The sequence below is a fragment of the Camellia sinensis genome, chromosome 11 (genome assembly GCF_055761805.1).
Source record: "Camellia sinensis isolate YWXY chromosome 11, ASM5576180v1, whole genome shotgun sequence".
Classification (NCBI taxonomy): Eukaryota; Viridiplantae; Streptophyta; class Magnoliopsida; order Ericales; family Theaceae; genus Camellia; species Camellia sinensis.
Genome location: NC_138971.1, coordinates 156,814,466 through 156,831,756, shown reverse-complemented (window position 1 = coordinate 156,831,756; position 17,291 = coordinate 156,814,466). Strand labels below are relative to the sequence as shown.

The 17,291-nt window shown below is 35.0% G+C and overlaps 1 protein-coding gene across 1 annotated transcript; it reads right to left on the bottom strand.

The window, feature by feature from the left end:
• Nucleotides 1-14,403: 14,403 nt before the first annotated feature.
• LOC114310537 (ethylene-responsive transcription factor 5) lies at nt 14,404-15,697 on the bottom strand. Its single transcript, XM_028256581.2, has one exon. It carries the CDS (start codon nt 15,564-15,566, stop codon nt 14,580-14,582), a length of 987 nt encoding a protein of 328 aa, XP_028112382.2. The 5' UTR covers nt 15,567-15,697; the 3' UTR covers nt 14,404-14,579.
• Between the last annotated feature and the right edge of the window lie 1,594 nt (nt 15,698-17,291).

Sequence of the window (17,291 nt, the reverse complement as noted above, 5' to 3'; positions counted from 1 at the left end):
TCAAACAAAATATTACATCAAATCCCATAATCATTTCATTTTTTCTCTCACAAACATCACATCCAATCACAAAAAAACTCAACTGTCTTTCCAAACACAAAATTTTTTTTCTCCAATAAAATCTTACAACTAAAAAAATTACAAAAAAATCCATTTCCCAAACACCCACAATGTATGATTGAAATTCAACTCTCATAACTTGGAACTCGCATCTTAACAGAATTTTAATTATACATTAAATATTTTAAATAATTTTTTAAGTATAAATTCTATATACCTAATAAATCCCCCCCCCCCCCCCTTGGTTTCAAAGAAATCATTATTTTGATTGTAGAGAATACAAAAGTATTTTATATTGTATTTAAGTCTTAAATTTATAGACAGATTTATAGTGAGACAAAAAACAAAAAAAAAAAGAGTAAAAATAATTAATTTTTATTTTTTACTTCAAAAAATGGAATAATATAATAATATAAGGGCTAGTGTTTTATTATAACATTTAAATTAAATTAAAATAATAATAAGAAGAAGAAGAAGAAAAAAGAAATAAGAAGAAGACGACAACTATTATGTTGATGGGTTTGAAATTTTATTAGATTGAGACAGGTGCCTTTGCCTTTAAGTTAGGACCATAGGCAACTAGCAAGGATTTTGGGATTTTTTTTTTTTTTTTTTTTGACAGGAAAAAAAAAAAAAAAAAAAACAAAACAAAACAAAACAAAACCCCTCATTTGGTGGATATATCATAGTATCTGTGGTTCTGGCCTTAGAGTACCAGTTGCAAACTATATTTAACTCAATTTAAGGAAGGAATTTACTACCGAAACAAATAAAGAATGCATCAACTCCCAATACATGAGGTAAAATTATAGTCAGAATATAACACCGTCAGCTTCAATCAATTAAAAGAAACACTAAGGTCATGTTTGTTTGGGTGGACATGAGCTTGGGATTGGATTAATAGTCCAATAAAATTATTAATCCGATGTTTGATTAAACAATTGAAGTACGGACTAATTATTTTAAACTTGACTTTTAGTTAAGATAGGATACATAATCCAATGGATTCGTAATCCCAGGATTATTAGTCATGGGAATGTTAATCCAGTCCGCCCAAACAAACATGGCCTAATTGTATCTTTTAGAAGTCAAGTCCTCCTCACCTGTGTGGAAGAAAAACCCCTTTCCACGTTACCACCGCCTCCGGTGATAGGATTTGGGGATATTATATAGGGCTGAGCAAGGAATCCGTGAAATCCGTAATCCGATCCAGTCCAGTCCAATCCGATAAGTTTGGATTGGTTTTTTGAATCCGTGGTTCGGTTCCGGATTGAATAATTAAAAATCCGTAGTTCACGGATTGGTTCCGGATTAAATCCCACGGTTCTGGATTGGAACCGATCCGGACCGTATACAAATAGTCTATATTTTTATTATACATCCTCTCCCATAGTATCTTTTCTTATTCTATGTAAAATCTAAACTCAAACCTAAAATCGTATAATATCTTCTTTTATTACTTTTGTTTGTTAGTTTTAAGTTTTAATTTGCAATGGTCTAAATCATTATGGTGAAACCAGTTTTCTTATGGTTGTTTAAATTCTAGAACAGTATGTCGTTATTATAGAAAAACATGTTGCTATTATGGAACTAATATAGCGCTATGTTTATATTTTTATGAAATTCAAGTGTTATATATATATTTTTGTTATTTAATTATGTGAATCCGTGGTCCTAAACCGATCCAATCCGTATTTAAATGGATTGGTTCGGATTGGTTCCATGATTTAAACGGATTGGATTGGTTCCAATTTTTTAGGAACCGTAAATAACGGATTGGTCCTGGTTTTATCCCAATCCGATCCAATCCGGACCATGCTCACCCCTAATATTATACGCACAAAGTTTGTGTGTGGCTGATAAAATTATGTTTATATTTACTTTTGATAAAAAATACTACAAACTTGTTTATTTTAAATATTTATTTTGAAAACAAGCGCAACAAGGTGAGAGAGAGTATGGGGAGATGGTAATCAAAGTAGTTGCTATCAATGTTTTAAAAATCGGACCGGTGAACGAACCGAAAAAAAGATTAGGTGAACGGGACGGTTGAACCGGAATTGAACCGTGACGTAATAAATATATTAAAATTATATTTAAATAAAAATACAAGTAATAAAATTATAAATTAAAAATATTAAATTATCTTAAATATTTGTCTTAATATTTTTTTTACTGAAAAATATAATAATATATTTTGAAATATTATTAATTTCAATTTTGGAAGATGAAATCAAATATTTAATATTCCCTCCATATGATTTTAATTCAAATAATTTGATTGAAAGGAGAGCAAAAATTTTGGAGGAATATCAAAATTTCAATATTCCCTCCAATATATTTAATTGAATCCCACATGGATTTCTTAAGTCTTTTTGAAAGAATTTTTTTTCTTATAAATAGGTGAAGACTTTCACAATAATTTCATCAAAACTCTTAATGAGATTCCTCACAAGAGGAGACCCTTAAAAAAGAGTTTCAAATTAAAATTTTCTTATATTCTTATATTATATATATATATAAAATAAGAAAGAAAGAGAAGAAAAAAAAAAAAAAAAAAAAGGAGTTGGACCGGTTCGATCAACCCGTGACCGGGTCAACCAGTTCACCGGTTTAACCGGTGGGTTCACCGGTTTTCAATAAATAGTCCGATTTTTGCAATTGACCGGTTTAAGAGAGCTAACTGGACCAGAACCCCATCCGGTCATCGATTGAGCCGGCCGATCCGATCCGAATTTCAAAACCTTGGTTGCTATGTTAATTTTAAGAGATGGTGGCTTAGTGTTGCTGTCACTAGTTAGAGGTGGTTGTCAGTGGAAGTTGCTAGTGGCAATAGTCAAATATAGCGATTAGTGGTGGGGGCTTGGGAGACTGAGGAAGAAATAAAAATTTATTTTTAAAATGAATGAAAATATCTCATGTTTTTTTGTTATAATTAAATTTTATAAAATTATTTTAAATTTTTTTATTTATATATTTTGTTCTTTAATAAAATTTTAAAAATAAAATAAAATATGCCATTAAAAAGGGTAATTCTATAACAAAAAAATGGGAAAATTACCGAAACATCTCTCTTTCTATAATAGGAGAGGTCCAAGATATATATATATATATATATATATATATTTATTTATTTATATTAGTTAAGATTTTTTGATGAAATTTCTCTGTGATCATATCAGAAAAAATTTAAAATTTCTCTGAGTTGGGTCAAAATTTTTTTGAGTCGAGCACAAATTTTTCTAAGTCAAATTTTCTCTGAAAAATGTTGAGGGATTCCAACTACTATAAAAATATTATATATCCTTCATTTTATAAAATTTTAATATTAGGGACCTTAAAAGAAATATTCCCAAAAAATACATTTTATAAAACCACTACACTCTGATCTATTTGTTTGGGAAGAAAATATTTTTCATATTTTTTGGTGTTTAGTATAATAAAAAATAAAAGTCAACGGAAAACATTTTCTACTGTCAATGAAACATAAGCTTATTTGGATAAAAAATATTTTCTACTTTTAAAAGGCAGAAAATGTTTTACAGACTAAAATTTTATTAATATCACCACAGCACCATCACCACATTCACCATGGCCACTGCCACCATCACCATCAACACTGCCATTGTCCCACCACCTCCTCCTCTACTTTCACCTTTTCTCCTCCACTTCCACCATCACGACCAAACATAAAAAAAATATATATATATATATATATATATATAAAATTCAATAAAAAAAATTTCGGTTCAAAAAGAGAAATAACGATGAAGACTATTTATTATGCTCATTTTTTGGGAGATGATATACATAGTCGGAATCATCAGTACTCATGTGAAATGTGTAGTGAGGGATTGACTAACGCTTGAGACCTTAAAAATGGGTGACCTCATGAATCTCAATTGATGTGGACCACATGTTTGTAATTTTTTTTTCTTTCCTCTCTCTCACAAGTATGTGAGGGCCGTGGGGGTTGTGTTTTGTGGAGGCCTGTATCAAAATTGTAACAGATTAGCCTTCTTGTGTTTATATTCTATTTATATATGTATGTAATAAGACCTTCTTTCGGGACTTAAAATTTTAGATAAAAAGTTAAAAAATAATTATAAATTGTCATATTACTCTTTCTATTTTTTGTATATTTTTTTTAAAAAAAAATTAAAAAATCAACTAAAACGAGAATTATCAAAGTGTGAACATAACGTCCAAACAGCTACTCCATTTACCCTATTATTATTAAGTGTGAACATAACGTCCAAGCAGCTACTCCATTTACCCTTTTTGCAACTTTTATGATCGTGGTTTGAAAATTTTTAGACAAATCCCTATTACCTTATATAGGTATAACTGGAATAAGTTTGGTGGGATTGAAAAATTGTTCAAATTAAATATTAGTTATATTGAAAAGAGTCTCGTTACATTTTTTTTAATTTTACCTTTTTAATTTTATTTTTAATGATGCGATTAAGATTTATGTGAAACGGTTCTATACTTCTCTACTCTCATCTTTAGTTTCCTTTAATTTCACATCATTGATAATAGAATTGGTAAGACAAAATTAAAGAAATTAATCATTTTTCTATTAAAAATAATCTTATTTGAACTCAATGTTTTAACCCAAGTTTATTTGTCCAAACTCGAGTTGGTCCCAATTCTTTCCACAAGAAACTAAATATATATATATATATATATATATCAAAACTAACATACTTTTCTACGGGGGTTGGCAGAAAGGTATTAGTTGAGATTGTCGTATGGTCCAAAACTCCAATCAATGTATGATTACTAAATTCTTGAGTCTTAGTAAGAATGTAAATTGAAAAAGGTAAGGACTCGTAAATGGGAAATTCCATTGTAAACCCTTCTTATTGTATCCATCTGTGGTTATAATTAATTTTTTTTTTTTAATTATGATCTTATTTTAATAATACCTCATAAGATTTTTTGTTATATTTTATGTGTTATTTGGTTATGACACTTTTTTTTATAGTTATAACTCATAAAATATGAAATTATGACATTTTTTTTTTTTAATTGTAAAGTGTATACGATACACATTCTTCATGTATACCGTAGTCTTTCCCCTCGTAAATAGTCTTGGGATATACTTGTTAGGTAAGCATATGTCTAAAACACAAATTACTTTTAGGCCTTGTTTGGAAAGTTGGCTATTATAGTCAGTTATTTGACATTTTGATTATTTTAACTTAACTAAAATAGTTGTATTTGGGAGTAGATTGACTTTCTTTTGTAGTTGATTTGATGGTTGTGAGAAAAAAAAATGAAACGATTATAAATTAAATGTGGCATTTTATTTTGTTCATTATTTTAATCTATTTTATCTTTTAATAGATTATTTTAGCCCAAAGGAGGAATTTAAAAAAGAAATTAAAAAATGTGTGTGAAATTAAGTGAAATGTAAATATTTTTCATTAACATTTCATTTACTTATCTTTTCTTTTTTCTTTTTTTAATTTCCAAATCCCTTTCAAATATCCCAATCAAATTTAACATTAAAGAGATGGCATAGCATTTCTATAAAAAGGTTTACACCCCCATGCCAGCATTCTGGTTCTTTTTAGTGTTTTTGAGTGTGTTGTTAATTGAAGTCTCGAACTGTATTTCAGGTTAATATTCAACCGGTGGAGAACGTAATGTAAATTTTACAAATGCAGATCTCAGCGGGTTATAGACACCATATTTTAAGATATTTCAAAGATAATGTTTTTCACTTTTTCTTTTATAATTATCAAATTAATTTTAAAAAAAATTAATTGTCATTCTAAATATAATTTTTTTAGTCAGGTTAAAATAGTTTTAAAAAATTAAAAAATTAATTAAAATAACCTATTTTCAAATAGGGCTAAAATATATTTTTAGAAAAGAGAGTAGAGACAAAAAGTTGAAAGATCTGCGTCGCAAATGAAAATAAAAAATAAAAAATAGAGATTATGGCTTTGTTTGATATAATATTTTGGGCTAAAATAGGTATATAAGACAAAATACGTTATTTTGTTTAAATAAGATAATATGTCACATCCAATCCATAATCATTTCATTTTTTCTCTCATAAAAGGCAAAAAGTCTAAAAAATCTATCCCAAACGAGACTTTTTAATCCTAAGCTAAAATAGTCAAAAAATTAAAAAGTTAAAAAGTCAATTTACATCCCAAATTTGCTCTGTGTACGTGAGATATGTATAAAGTTAATCTAACTGTTTAGTTATCTTTTTAGTGTAATTCAATGGACAATATTCTGCTTGTGTATTAAATATTTCTACATACAATTTAGATTTTGGATTGTCTAATGTATCTAGGTGTAAACTCAAAAATACAGAATATGCAGCGGATTAAAATAATCAGATCATACCTTCTTGGATAAATCACGTGCTTCCAGGGAACTTCTTTCTGAACCAACCCAGCAGTGGAGTGATATCACAGATTGAATATCACCCACAGCAACCACAGTGTCAAAGACTTGATCGTTGTGTTTTTTTTGGGAGAGAGTCAGAATGTGGGTAGAAAAACAGACTACGTTGATTTCTTTTTCTTCAGATTACCCATAACCATATCAGATATTTAATATATTTTAATATCTATCCATATCAGTTAAGATACAGATAATATCTAATATATATTATATCTATCTATATCAGTTCAAACTGATAACGTCTGTTTCAAGAGTGGTTATCCTAAATAGGTTTGATTTCAAAATCAAAACCTATTTGGATAAGGATCAAATGTTAAATTTAAATGGTCATGCCACATGGGCGCCCATTACTAACATCTCCCACTCGCACATGAGTTGGCATGACACTGCCACATCTCTATCTCAATCTCCCCAAAAACGAACAATCTCATACTAGCCAATGCACCGTGCGACCGCTGAGAACACCTGCAAGTGGGAGCTCTATACTAGAAACTCAACATGAGTCAGCATAGAGACATCAACCCAAAAAAAGAACAGAAATAGTGTCTCATGTACCCAGACCCATCTAGTTACATCAGTCCAAAAACATCTCTAATCCCTCAAAGAGCATGTTTGACTCTCCTAGGTCCCGCATTATATTCACACCCAATCAGCATCCTATAAAGAGCGATGTGAGTTGTCGACAGTGAATATAGAGCAGAGATGTAGAACTAGATGATCTTCCCTTCACCCTCATATCATTCAATTTGAAATTGACCGCTTTCCCAGTAATGTCCCTTAAAGCCGAATCATACATGACCGCAGGCAACATACCAAAGTAGCTGAACATCAACTCCTCATCTTATGACATAGTCAAAGGTCACAAAAAAAAGGCACAAAGTGAAGTCATTTAGGAAAAAATGACTTTTAGGACTCACACGGTGAAGAAGCAGGGATCCATTCTTTCACCTCGCTAACGGGTCGATAAGCACATGCAGTATGAATGCATGTTATAGTGGAGTTACTCTTCTAAAGAGTGATGTTAAACTCACACACCATACAGATCTTAGTCTAGTCGCTCTTAAGCGCACGAGTCGCTTCCTAGCGTCTAACTCGAATTCTCTATTTGCTCGCCTCTCAGGCATCAAATGAGATCTCGCATCTGGCTATCCATAACAGACATATCATGGAAAAGTGGGTACTCTCATATCCATGGCCGGTCTCTAACAAGACCTCATCTTGGCTCCAACCAAGGCGACATAGCTAGTGGATAATTTTAGCTTCTAGTCTCATCCTTACTCGCTACCCAGCGCTAAGGGCGATTGCTCGTGTGAGTGAGCCAATCTTGCCTGCTAACATCAATTTAATTGTTTTGTGTATGCTAATTCACAAACCATTACTAAAAGTAGTAAACATAAATGTGTGATAGAAACAAGTATGAATACTAATGGCATTAATATCCCCAAAAAAAAGAGTTCAACTGAATACACATAAAAAATCACCACCTACGTAGTCCTAAAGCCCTAACATGAGTAAGATAAACATCTCTAGCAATGGGCTTAGTCAAAGGGTCCGCAACCATGCGACTTGTAGGGATGTGCTCCAGGATCACTTCTTTCTGCGCCAAAATATCTCTGATAAAATTGAACCTCACATCAATGTGTTTGGTTCTGCCATGGTATTTAGGATCCTTAGCGTAAGCGAGTGCAGCCATGCTGTCACAATGGATAGTCACAGGATCTGAAGTGTGTGTGACAACATCCAAATGCTGAAGGAATCTCCTCAACCACACGGCTTCCTGAACGGCAGATGAACAAGCCACAAACTCAGCCTCCATGGTCGATAAGGCGATGCAGGATTGCTTCTTACTGCTCCAAGAAATAGCACCATCGCTAAGCATGAAAGCATATCCTGAAGTAGACTTACGCTCATCTAGGTCTCCTCCCCAGTCAGCATCACAATAGCCAACTAGATGTAGATCTGAACTCTGGTAGCAAAGTGTGTAATCTGCAGTTCCTCTAAGATATCGTAATATCCTCTTAACTGCTTTCCAATGAGCTGGTCCTGGGTTGGATTGGTAACGACTCACCAATCCGACTGCATAACAAATGTCAGGACGTGTACACATCATAGCATACATCAAGCTTCCAACAGCATTTGCATAGGGAACACGGGCCATCTTTTCATTTTCTTCTTGAGTCTTAGGACCCATATCAAGGCTTAGGCTCTCGCCTTTTGCAACAGGAGTGTCAATGGGTTTGCAGCTCTGCATCTGGAACCGCTCTAGAATAGTCTTAATGTAAGTCTCTTGAGACAAACCAAGAAGTCTCCTAGAGCGATCCCTGAGGATCTTAACACCGAGCACATAGCTCGCCTCACCCATGTCCTTCATTTCAAATGTAGAGAACAACCACATTTTAGTGGCGACAATCATCTCCTTGTCATTTCCAGCCAATAATATGTCATCTACATATAATGACAATATCAGAAAAATGTCCTTGGACCGCTTAACGTACACACAGTGATCTTCATCAATCATCGTAAACCCATTTGAAATAATGGCTCGATGAAATCTCAGATTCCACTGTCTGGATGATTGCTTTAAGCCATAAATAGATCGTTGAAGCTTGCAAACTTTGCGCTCCTGACCTACTGCCACAAAGCCTTCTGGTTGATCCATATAGATCTCTTCATCCAATTCTCCATTGAGAAATGCAGTTTTAACGTCCATCTGATATAGCTCTAAGTCCAACTGAGCTACTATGGCCAGGATTAGGCGAATAGAGGCAAACCTTACAACTGGTGAAAAAGTTTCCTCATAGTCCACACCCTCTCGTTGGGTGTAACCTTTCGCCACTAGGCGAGCCTTATACCTTTCTATGGAACCATCCGCCTTGCGCTTGATTTTGAGAACCCATTTGTTCCCAATAGTCTTGCGCCCTAGCGGCAAATCAACCAAGTCCCAGACATGATTTTTCTTCATACACTCTATTTCTTCTTCCATTGCAGTACTCCATTCTTTACTAGCAGGGGATGAGAGAGCCTCTTTGAGATTCTTAGGCTCCATCTCATCACTCGGAGCAATCATGAATGCTTCCCCTTCAATCTCAAAACGACGACGGGGTATAGCTCCACGTTTGCTTCTACGTAGCTGAGAATCCTCATCCATTGGATCCAATCCATGGGTAAGTAGATCGCTCCCACTGTCCCTAGGAGCTTGAGGAATTATTTCCTCATTCTCTACTAAGCTACTAGGTGCGCCTTCAAGTAGATCCTCCATCTCGTAGAATTCTACTTCTCTAGTTACCTCACCTCTGCTAGGGAAATCCTCCTCTAGGAAATCCACATCTCGCGACTCAATTTCAGTCACACTTCCATCCGGATGCTCCCCAACAAACACATAGCCCTTAGAATGCTCACTATAGCGAATGAAGATACACTTCTTTCCTCTAGGGCCCAACTTCCCAAACTTATGAGAAGCGTTGTGTATGTAAGCTGCCGAACCCCAAGGCCGCAAATTGCCCAAATCAGGCTTTTTGCCAGTCCACATCTCATATGGGGTGGAAGGAACTGATTTGGAGGGCACACGGTTAAGGACGTAGGCAGCAGTCAACAAAGCATCTCCCCAATAAGAAATTGGAAGATTAGCTTGCGCCATCATTGATCTAACCATGTCAAGCAATGTGCGATTCCTTCTCTCCGCTACACCATTTTGTTGCGGAGTCCTAGGAATTGTCAATTGCCTGATAACTCCTTTTTCCTCACAGAGCACTTTAAATTGCTCAGATAGATACTCACGTCCTCGGTCAGTCCTTAGAGCTTTAATGCTCTTGTCTAATTGATTCTCAACCTCATTAACATACCGTCTAAAGCAATCCAATGCTTCTGACTTGTGAGAAATCAGATAGACATGACCAAAACGTGTGCAATCATCTATAAATGTGATGAAATAGGGGGCTCCATGCCTTGCCCTCACATTCATTGGTCCACATATATCAGAATGAATAAGTTGCAATGGGATAGATGCCCTTATGGCTTTCCCAAATGGTTTTCTTGTTGCCTTTCCAGCAAGACAGTGCTCACAAGTAGGCAAAGTGACTCTAGCGAGTGGGCCTAAAAGACCTTCTCTAGCCAATCTAGTCATCCTGTCTTGCCCTATGTGGCCTAATCTAGCATGCCATCTCATAGAATCATTATCACAAAAAGATGCAATATTAGAAATAGAGCCATTGGCATTTTTATTGATACTAGAATCATCCACATCCAAAACTAAAAAACCATCTGAAAGATAACCAAAACCATAAAAAATTGTTCCCAAATAAATGCTAACACCATTATTCTCAAAACAAAAGCTAAAACCAAGGCTCATCATGCTAATAACTGAAACTAAGTTTCGCCGAATATCCGGAGCATAAAGAACATCATGAAGATACAAGGTGCGCCCTCGTCGCATTTCCAGCTTGAATGTGCCTATGCCAAGCACCTCCACACTGGACTCGTTCCCCATGTAAACTTTTCTGCTCCCAGCAGGTACTCGACGATACTCAACGAACCCTACTCTGTCCCTCGCGATGTGGTCTGTTGCTCCGGAGTCTACAACCCAAAAATGAGGAGAATGAGCAATTAATGCTTGACTAGACACAAAGCATTGAATGCGAGAAATTAAGTAAGGGAGTACCTTCTTCTGCTCAGGGCAATCCCGAGCGAAGTGTCCTTCTTTGTTACAGTTAAAGCATGTCAATTTAGCCTTTGCCTTCTTACCACCTCTCTTGCCCCTACGCTTGAAATTTCTAGCGCCATTGGGCTTAAGCGCAGCCGCTGCTTGCTTCTTGGGGGCACCTTTTGCTTTTCCACGTTTGAACTGAGAAGTCCTACGTGAGCTTGACTCAACCACCATAGCAGAACCATCAGACTTAGCCGCCTCAAGGCGCTCAGCCTCTAGCTCCAAATGACGCGATATGTCTTCGAATGTTTTCACACTCTCATTATGCATCATGTTCTGCTTCATCTGCTCCCAAGAATTTGGCAGAGAGCGTATCACAGCCTGTACTTGCTGCTCTTGAGTCAAATTATGCCCAGCAGCCGCAAGCTCACGTATCATGGCTGACATGACTCTCAAATGCTGCTTCATCGAGTGATGCGCCCTTTTCTGATATGAGTCAAACTTCATAGTCAGCCCACGTAGCTTTGCCAAAGAGGTAATACCAAACTTTTGCTTGAGAGCTTCCCACATCTCAAATGCAGTCGGGCAATGCTCAAACTCACTAATCAAGTCGTTGTGCATGCTGCTCAACATAGTAAAGCGCGCACACCGATCTTTGTTACGCCAAGTCTGAAAGGCTTCAAGATCACGACGATGTTGAGCTGTATTGCCCTGCTCTGGCTCAACCATCACTTGTTCAAGTGTGGTCAACACTTCTTGCTCATTGAGGAGGTATTGGATCTTACGGCGCCATATGTCGTAATTGTCGCCATCCAATTTCTCTCCCTTAGTTAAGTCTGCCACCACTGACTTAGCAGCCATTTCTACATACAGAGTAAATAAAAATGCGCAGGGGATATTAATGATAGCAACACAAAACAAAATATTTTGCAGCAAAAAAGAATCTAAATTAAATAATGATAATTTTACACATGTCTCAAGATCGAAAATTTGCTATGCTCGTAATCATCTCTTGCGCCTCTAGTGATAATTATCAAAATTTAATTTCATTCCATGCGCAAAAAATAATCAAACAATCTCCCACTATTTATGGCATATACAAAGCATGATAAATTCCATACAATAGCATCTCAATATAAATTTGCAAACAACTCATGCTATATTTATTTAATGATGGAATTCAAATAAATAAATAAATAAATAATCATGCTTTAATTGCAACATATTAAAAAACCAAAAAAAATGTATTTAATATGCAGATTATGCCATAATTAAAGTGTACATCATTTTTGAAATTTTCTGGAATTTTCTGAAATTTTCTGGAATTTCAAATAACTAATTAAACACACATAAAATTAGAAATAAAATAAATCCAGAAACTAGTAAACAGAAACAATATTCAGATTATGCCAAAATTAAAATGTACATTGTTCTGAAATATTCTGAAATTTTTCTGAAATATTCTGGAATTTTAAATGACTAATAAATACACATAAAATTAGAAATAAAAAATCCAGAAACTGATAAAATGAGACAATATTACCAGTAAATAATAAAACCTTTCAGAAGTCTACAATAAATATTTCAGCCCCAGAAAATTATTTATGCAATACCAGAATCATTTTAAAGCATAAAAAATGAATTATTAACACAGGAAAAATAATTTATATTTTCTGAAAATTTTCAAAATTTTACAGAATGTAGAAAACTTAATTCTGAGTCCGGCAGTACAAAAATCGGACCAGAAAACACCCTGGAAGGCGGCGCGTGGCCTGCACGCGCCACCTGACGCCGTGGGCCGTTTCCACGCGCCTCCACGCGCAGCCACGCGCCTCCACGCGCCAGCTGCTCACCCGACGCGCTTGCACGCGCTCTCACGCGCGCGTCAGCGGCGCAGTCACGCGTGCGCCCTCCGCGCCACGCACGCGCGCCGTGCGCTGAGCCGCGAGCCGAGCCGCGCGCTGAGCCGCGAGCCGAGCCGCGCGCTGAGCCGCTAGCCGAGCCGTGAGCCGAGCCTCGAGCCGAGCCGCGTGCTGAGCCGCGCCGTTTTCCTCGGCTGGCTTGGCTGCTAATGTAAACTCAAAAATACAGAATATGCAGCGGATTAAAATAATCAGATCATACCTTCTTGGATAAATCACGTGCTTCCAGGGAACTTCTTTCTGAACCAACCCAGCAGTGGAGTGATATCACAGATTGAATATCACCCACAGCAACCACAGTGTCAAAGACTTGATCGTTGTGTTTTTTTTGGGAGAGAGTCAGAATGTGGGTAGAAAAACAGACTACGTTGATTTCTTTTTCTTCAGATTACCCATAACCATATCAGATATTTAATATATTTTAATATCTATCCATATCAGTTAAGATACAGATAATATCTAATATATATTATATCTATCTATATCAGTTCAAACTGATAACGTCTGTTTCAAGAGTGGTTATCCTAAATAGGTTTGATTTCAAAATCAAAACCTATTTGGATAAGGATCAAATGTTAAATTTAAATGGTCATGCCACATGGGCGCCCATTACTAACACTAGGCTTGAACCAAATTTATTTTGAAAAATTACAATTGAATGTATTTTTTCAAAACATATTTCAAATTAGTGATAAAATTTATCAATTTTAATAATTGATTTGATAAATATTTTCATGACTTTATAATTCTTTTTATCTTTCAACTGATTTGTTTATGTCCTAAAAAATATTAGATTCGGCTTGAATTTTTCAAATTGGGTCCACCCAAATTGCACCCTTAAACATGTGTCAAACAATGAAAACCCTGCCAAACCATAGCTTTTTTTGCCGTGAATTATTGTTTTCAAATTTGATCAATTTAATTTTAAAATTTTAAGATATTTCAGTCTAAAAGACCTAAATAAAATTGACAAAAATTTATAAATATTTCAATAAAGAAAAAAAAATACAACTATTTTAGCACTAATCTAAACAACAACATGTGATTTCGTAATTGTTGATTAAAATATCAAGAAATGGAAGAAATTTAATTACCTCATTTTTTTTCTCTCTCAAAGAAATCTTAAATCCAAACATAACATATCATTAATTTTTTAAATTTTACAAACAATGTTGAAATATTAGTTAATTTGCTCAAAATATAGTTCTCATATATTTTGGAAACTTCACGGCTGATAACGGCTGCTATGACCTTTTTTAATAAAGAGGTTGAAATATTTTTAAAAAAACTTGGTTTTTTTTTTGTCATATCACTTGTATATTTTTTTATATATTTTTTTTCAAAAAAAAATTAAAGATTAATTTTTAACTTACTTTTAAAAACAATCTTATAAACACGCTAAAATATATGTTACAAGAAGGTATTATGATCTTAACAACTTCAACAATCACACATTTTTTTGTGTGAATTTTGGAGCTTAATATACAATAATTTTTAATATTTTTAACAATAATATTAGACTCAAATTACACGACCATGAGCTGTGGATATCCCAAAAGTGGATGAGGAGATAACGGCGATAGTGGCGGGACGTTAAATATACCATTCCCTTGCGGATCCTCCCATTCCCACACCGCCGTCCAACTCGACGGCGTTAACGGACAATTCGTCATACTACTACTCACCGCCGATACGTCAGATTCCGGCGACTTCTCCTTCTTCACCGGCCGTTCTTCGGTTGTTTCCGCAACTTCTCTGCTCCTCTTCTTGCCGCCGTTCTCGGCGGCGGTGGCGGCGCCATACGATTTGCCTGCTTCGAGAGGGAAGTTGAGAATCGCTTTGCTACCGCGCATCTTGAATGCGGCTCTATCGTAAGCCTTCGCAGCTTCAATGGCGGTGTCGAATGTCCCTAGCCAAACCCTAGATCCTCTGCGTTTCGGATCTCGGATCTCCGCCGCGAACTTCCCCCACGGCCGTCGCCTGACGCCTCTGTAGTGCTGCCTCTCCTCCGTTGTCGACGATTTCTGTACCGAAACCACCGGCTTAGCAGGCTCTCCAAACTCCAACCACTCGAATTTCTTCCCCGGAGGCAGATCGAGTTTCAGCGACGGCCTACGATCGATAGAGCTCAAGCTCGAGCTCGATAGAGAACTTGAATTCGGGGACGTAAGATCGATTATTTGAGGCTTCGATTCAAATTCAAAGAAATCAGTTCCATTGTGTTCAAAATTGATCGATTTGGGGACGAAATCGAAAAGGTAAGTCATATTAACTTCGTTCGAGTTCAGAAAATTGGAGATTACATTTGAAGATTCACAACTCGAGGTTTGTGAACAGAGAGAATCAGATTGAGAAGTCGTAACCTCAGTTTTGACACTGCTACTACAATCAAATGACGTGAAATTCGAGCTGGTGTTGCTGAGATCCGTGACAGAGCTCGCAATAGGAGAGAGCTCGCCGAAGAGGTGTTGTTTGATGAGCTCGAGAGCTGTGAATTCGTCCTGTGTCGCCATTTTTAAGCTTAAAATTGGGATTCAGAGAGAGAAATTTGAAGAAACCTAGAGAGAGAGAGAGAGAGAGAGAGAGAAGAGTTTGAAGAATTTCTTGTTGATGAGAGTCGAAGGGAGAGTGGAAAGGTATATATAGAGGGAAGAGGGAGCGGCCTTCAAGCGATTGTTTGATCCTGACCGTTCAATTAACTTGAAAGCTTTGAATATTGAGGCCAAGTGAAGCATCGGACGGCTATAATTTAAAGGTGGGTTGATTCTGTCACTTTGCGCATTCTGGTTAATATTATTATAAGATGAATGGGAATTTCTAGTTTGTGCCTTCCACTTCCACACTCTGCATGTTTGGATAAAGGTGGTTTTTTAAATAGTAAGATTAATGTAAAATTGTTTTATTTATTTATTTATTTATTTTTATTTTTTTTTGAAGAAAACGTCAAGAAGATAAAAACACAACAAGAATATGTTTGAAATTGACTCTTAAATTTAGAGTTTTTATAATGAAGCATATTGCCATTGGCAAGCAAACAAAAGTTATTATTTTATTAATTTGTGAGGGCAGTAAGTTAAAAATTACAAGATTGCAGTGTGAAAAGTTAAAAATAATATACAACGTGTTGTTTTATTTTATGTGAAAATTATCTTTCGCTTTCTATGTGATAAAGTGATAAGGTGTATTAAATTGTTTGTAAATGTGCTCATAATAAGAGAGAGCTTAATGTCGGGACACGAGTCAAAAAAGCAATTAGAGGAAAAATTATTATTTCATTCATAGTAGCTGTATGTAATGCACGTATGTCATTCTTATTGATTAAGTCCCCCTCTTATGGAGTCATGATAAGGTATTACCGTTAATTCATTAAACTATCTATCAATCATAAGGCTATTGGAATAGGAATTGGCCTTGATTTTAGACCACCTAATAATTTCTCACATTAGAGAGAGATGTAAAGTTTACTATGTTTAGCCTTTGCAAACTTCAATGTTCTTCTACATCTGATAGACTTCAAAGAAGATACCATATTGTAGTTGTAGATTATTTATTTATTTTTTATTTTTATTGTAGTTGTAGTATAGTGGTGGTAATTTGAGCCATGGGTTCAAATCTTTGTACAAATCAAATCAATTCAAAACAAATTAAAATTATGCATAATGTCTCATTTATGTGATAATTTTCTTTTCTTTCTATGTGAAAAGAAGTAATAAGGTGTAAGTTAAAATGTATTTTAAATGTTATTTGTAAATGTATTTATAAAAGTAACTTACAATAGTGAAAGTTAAAATAATTTTGACAAAATTATTTTTGACTTGTTACAGTGTAAAAAGATTATTTTTTTTAACTGTACAACTTTGATGTTTCTTATGCTATCCTGACATAGCCAGGCCCCCTATTAAATTTTTGTCATTGAATTTATTTCTCAAAGAGCATCTACATATCAAGTTTAGGTTTTGCCAAATTTTGACTCAATATTTGGCACACTATTGGAGTAGGTCTTTTGGTAGAGTATATAGCTAACTAAAGATGACTTTAGCTCAAGAATTACGGATATAAACAATACTAAACAGACCCTTAATGCTGTATTTGGTAGAGAGATTTGAGGAGAGATTTGGAAAAAGAAAGGAAAAAAGTGTGTGAAACTATGTGAAATATATGTATGTTTTATTCACATTTTACCTACTTTTTTTTATTTCACTTTTCAAATTTCTCTTCAAATCCCCTAACCAAACACA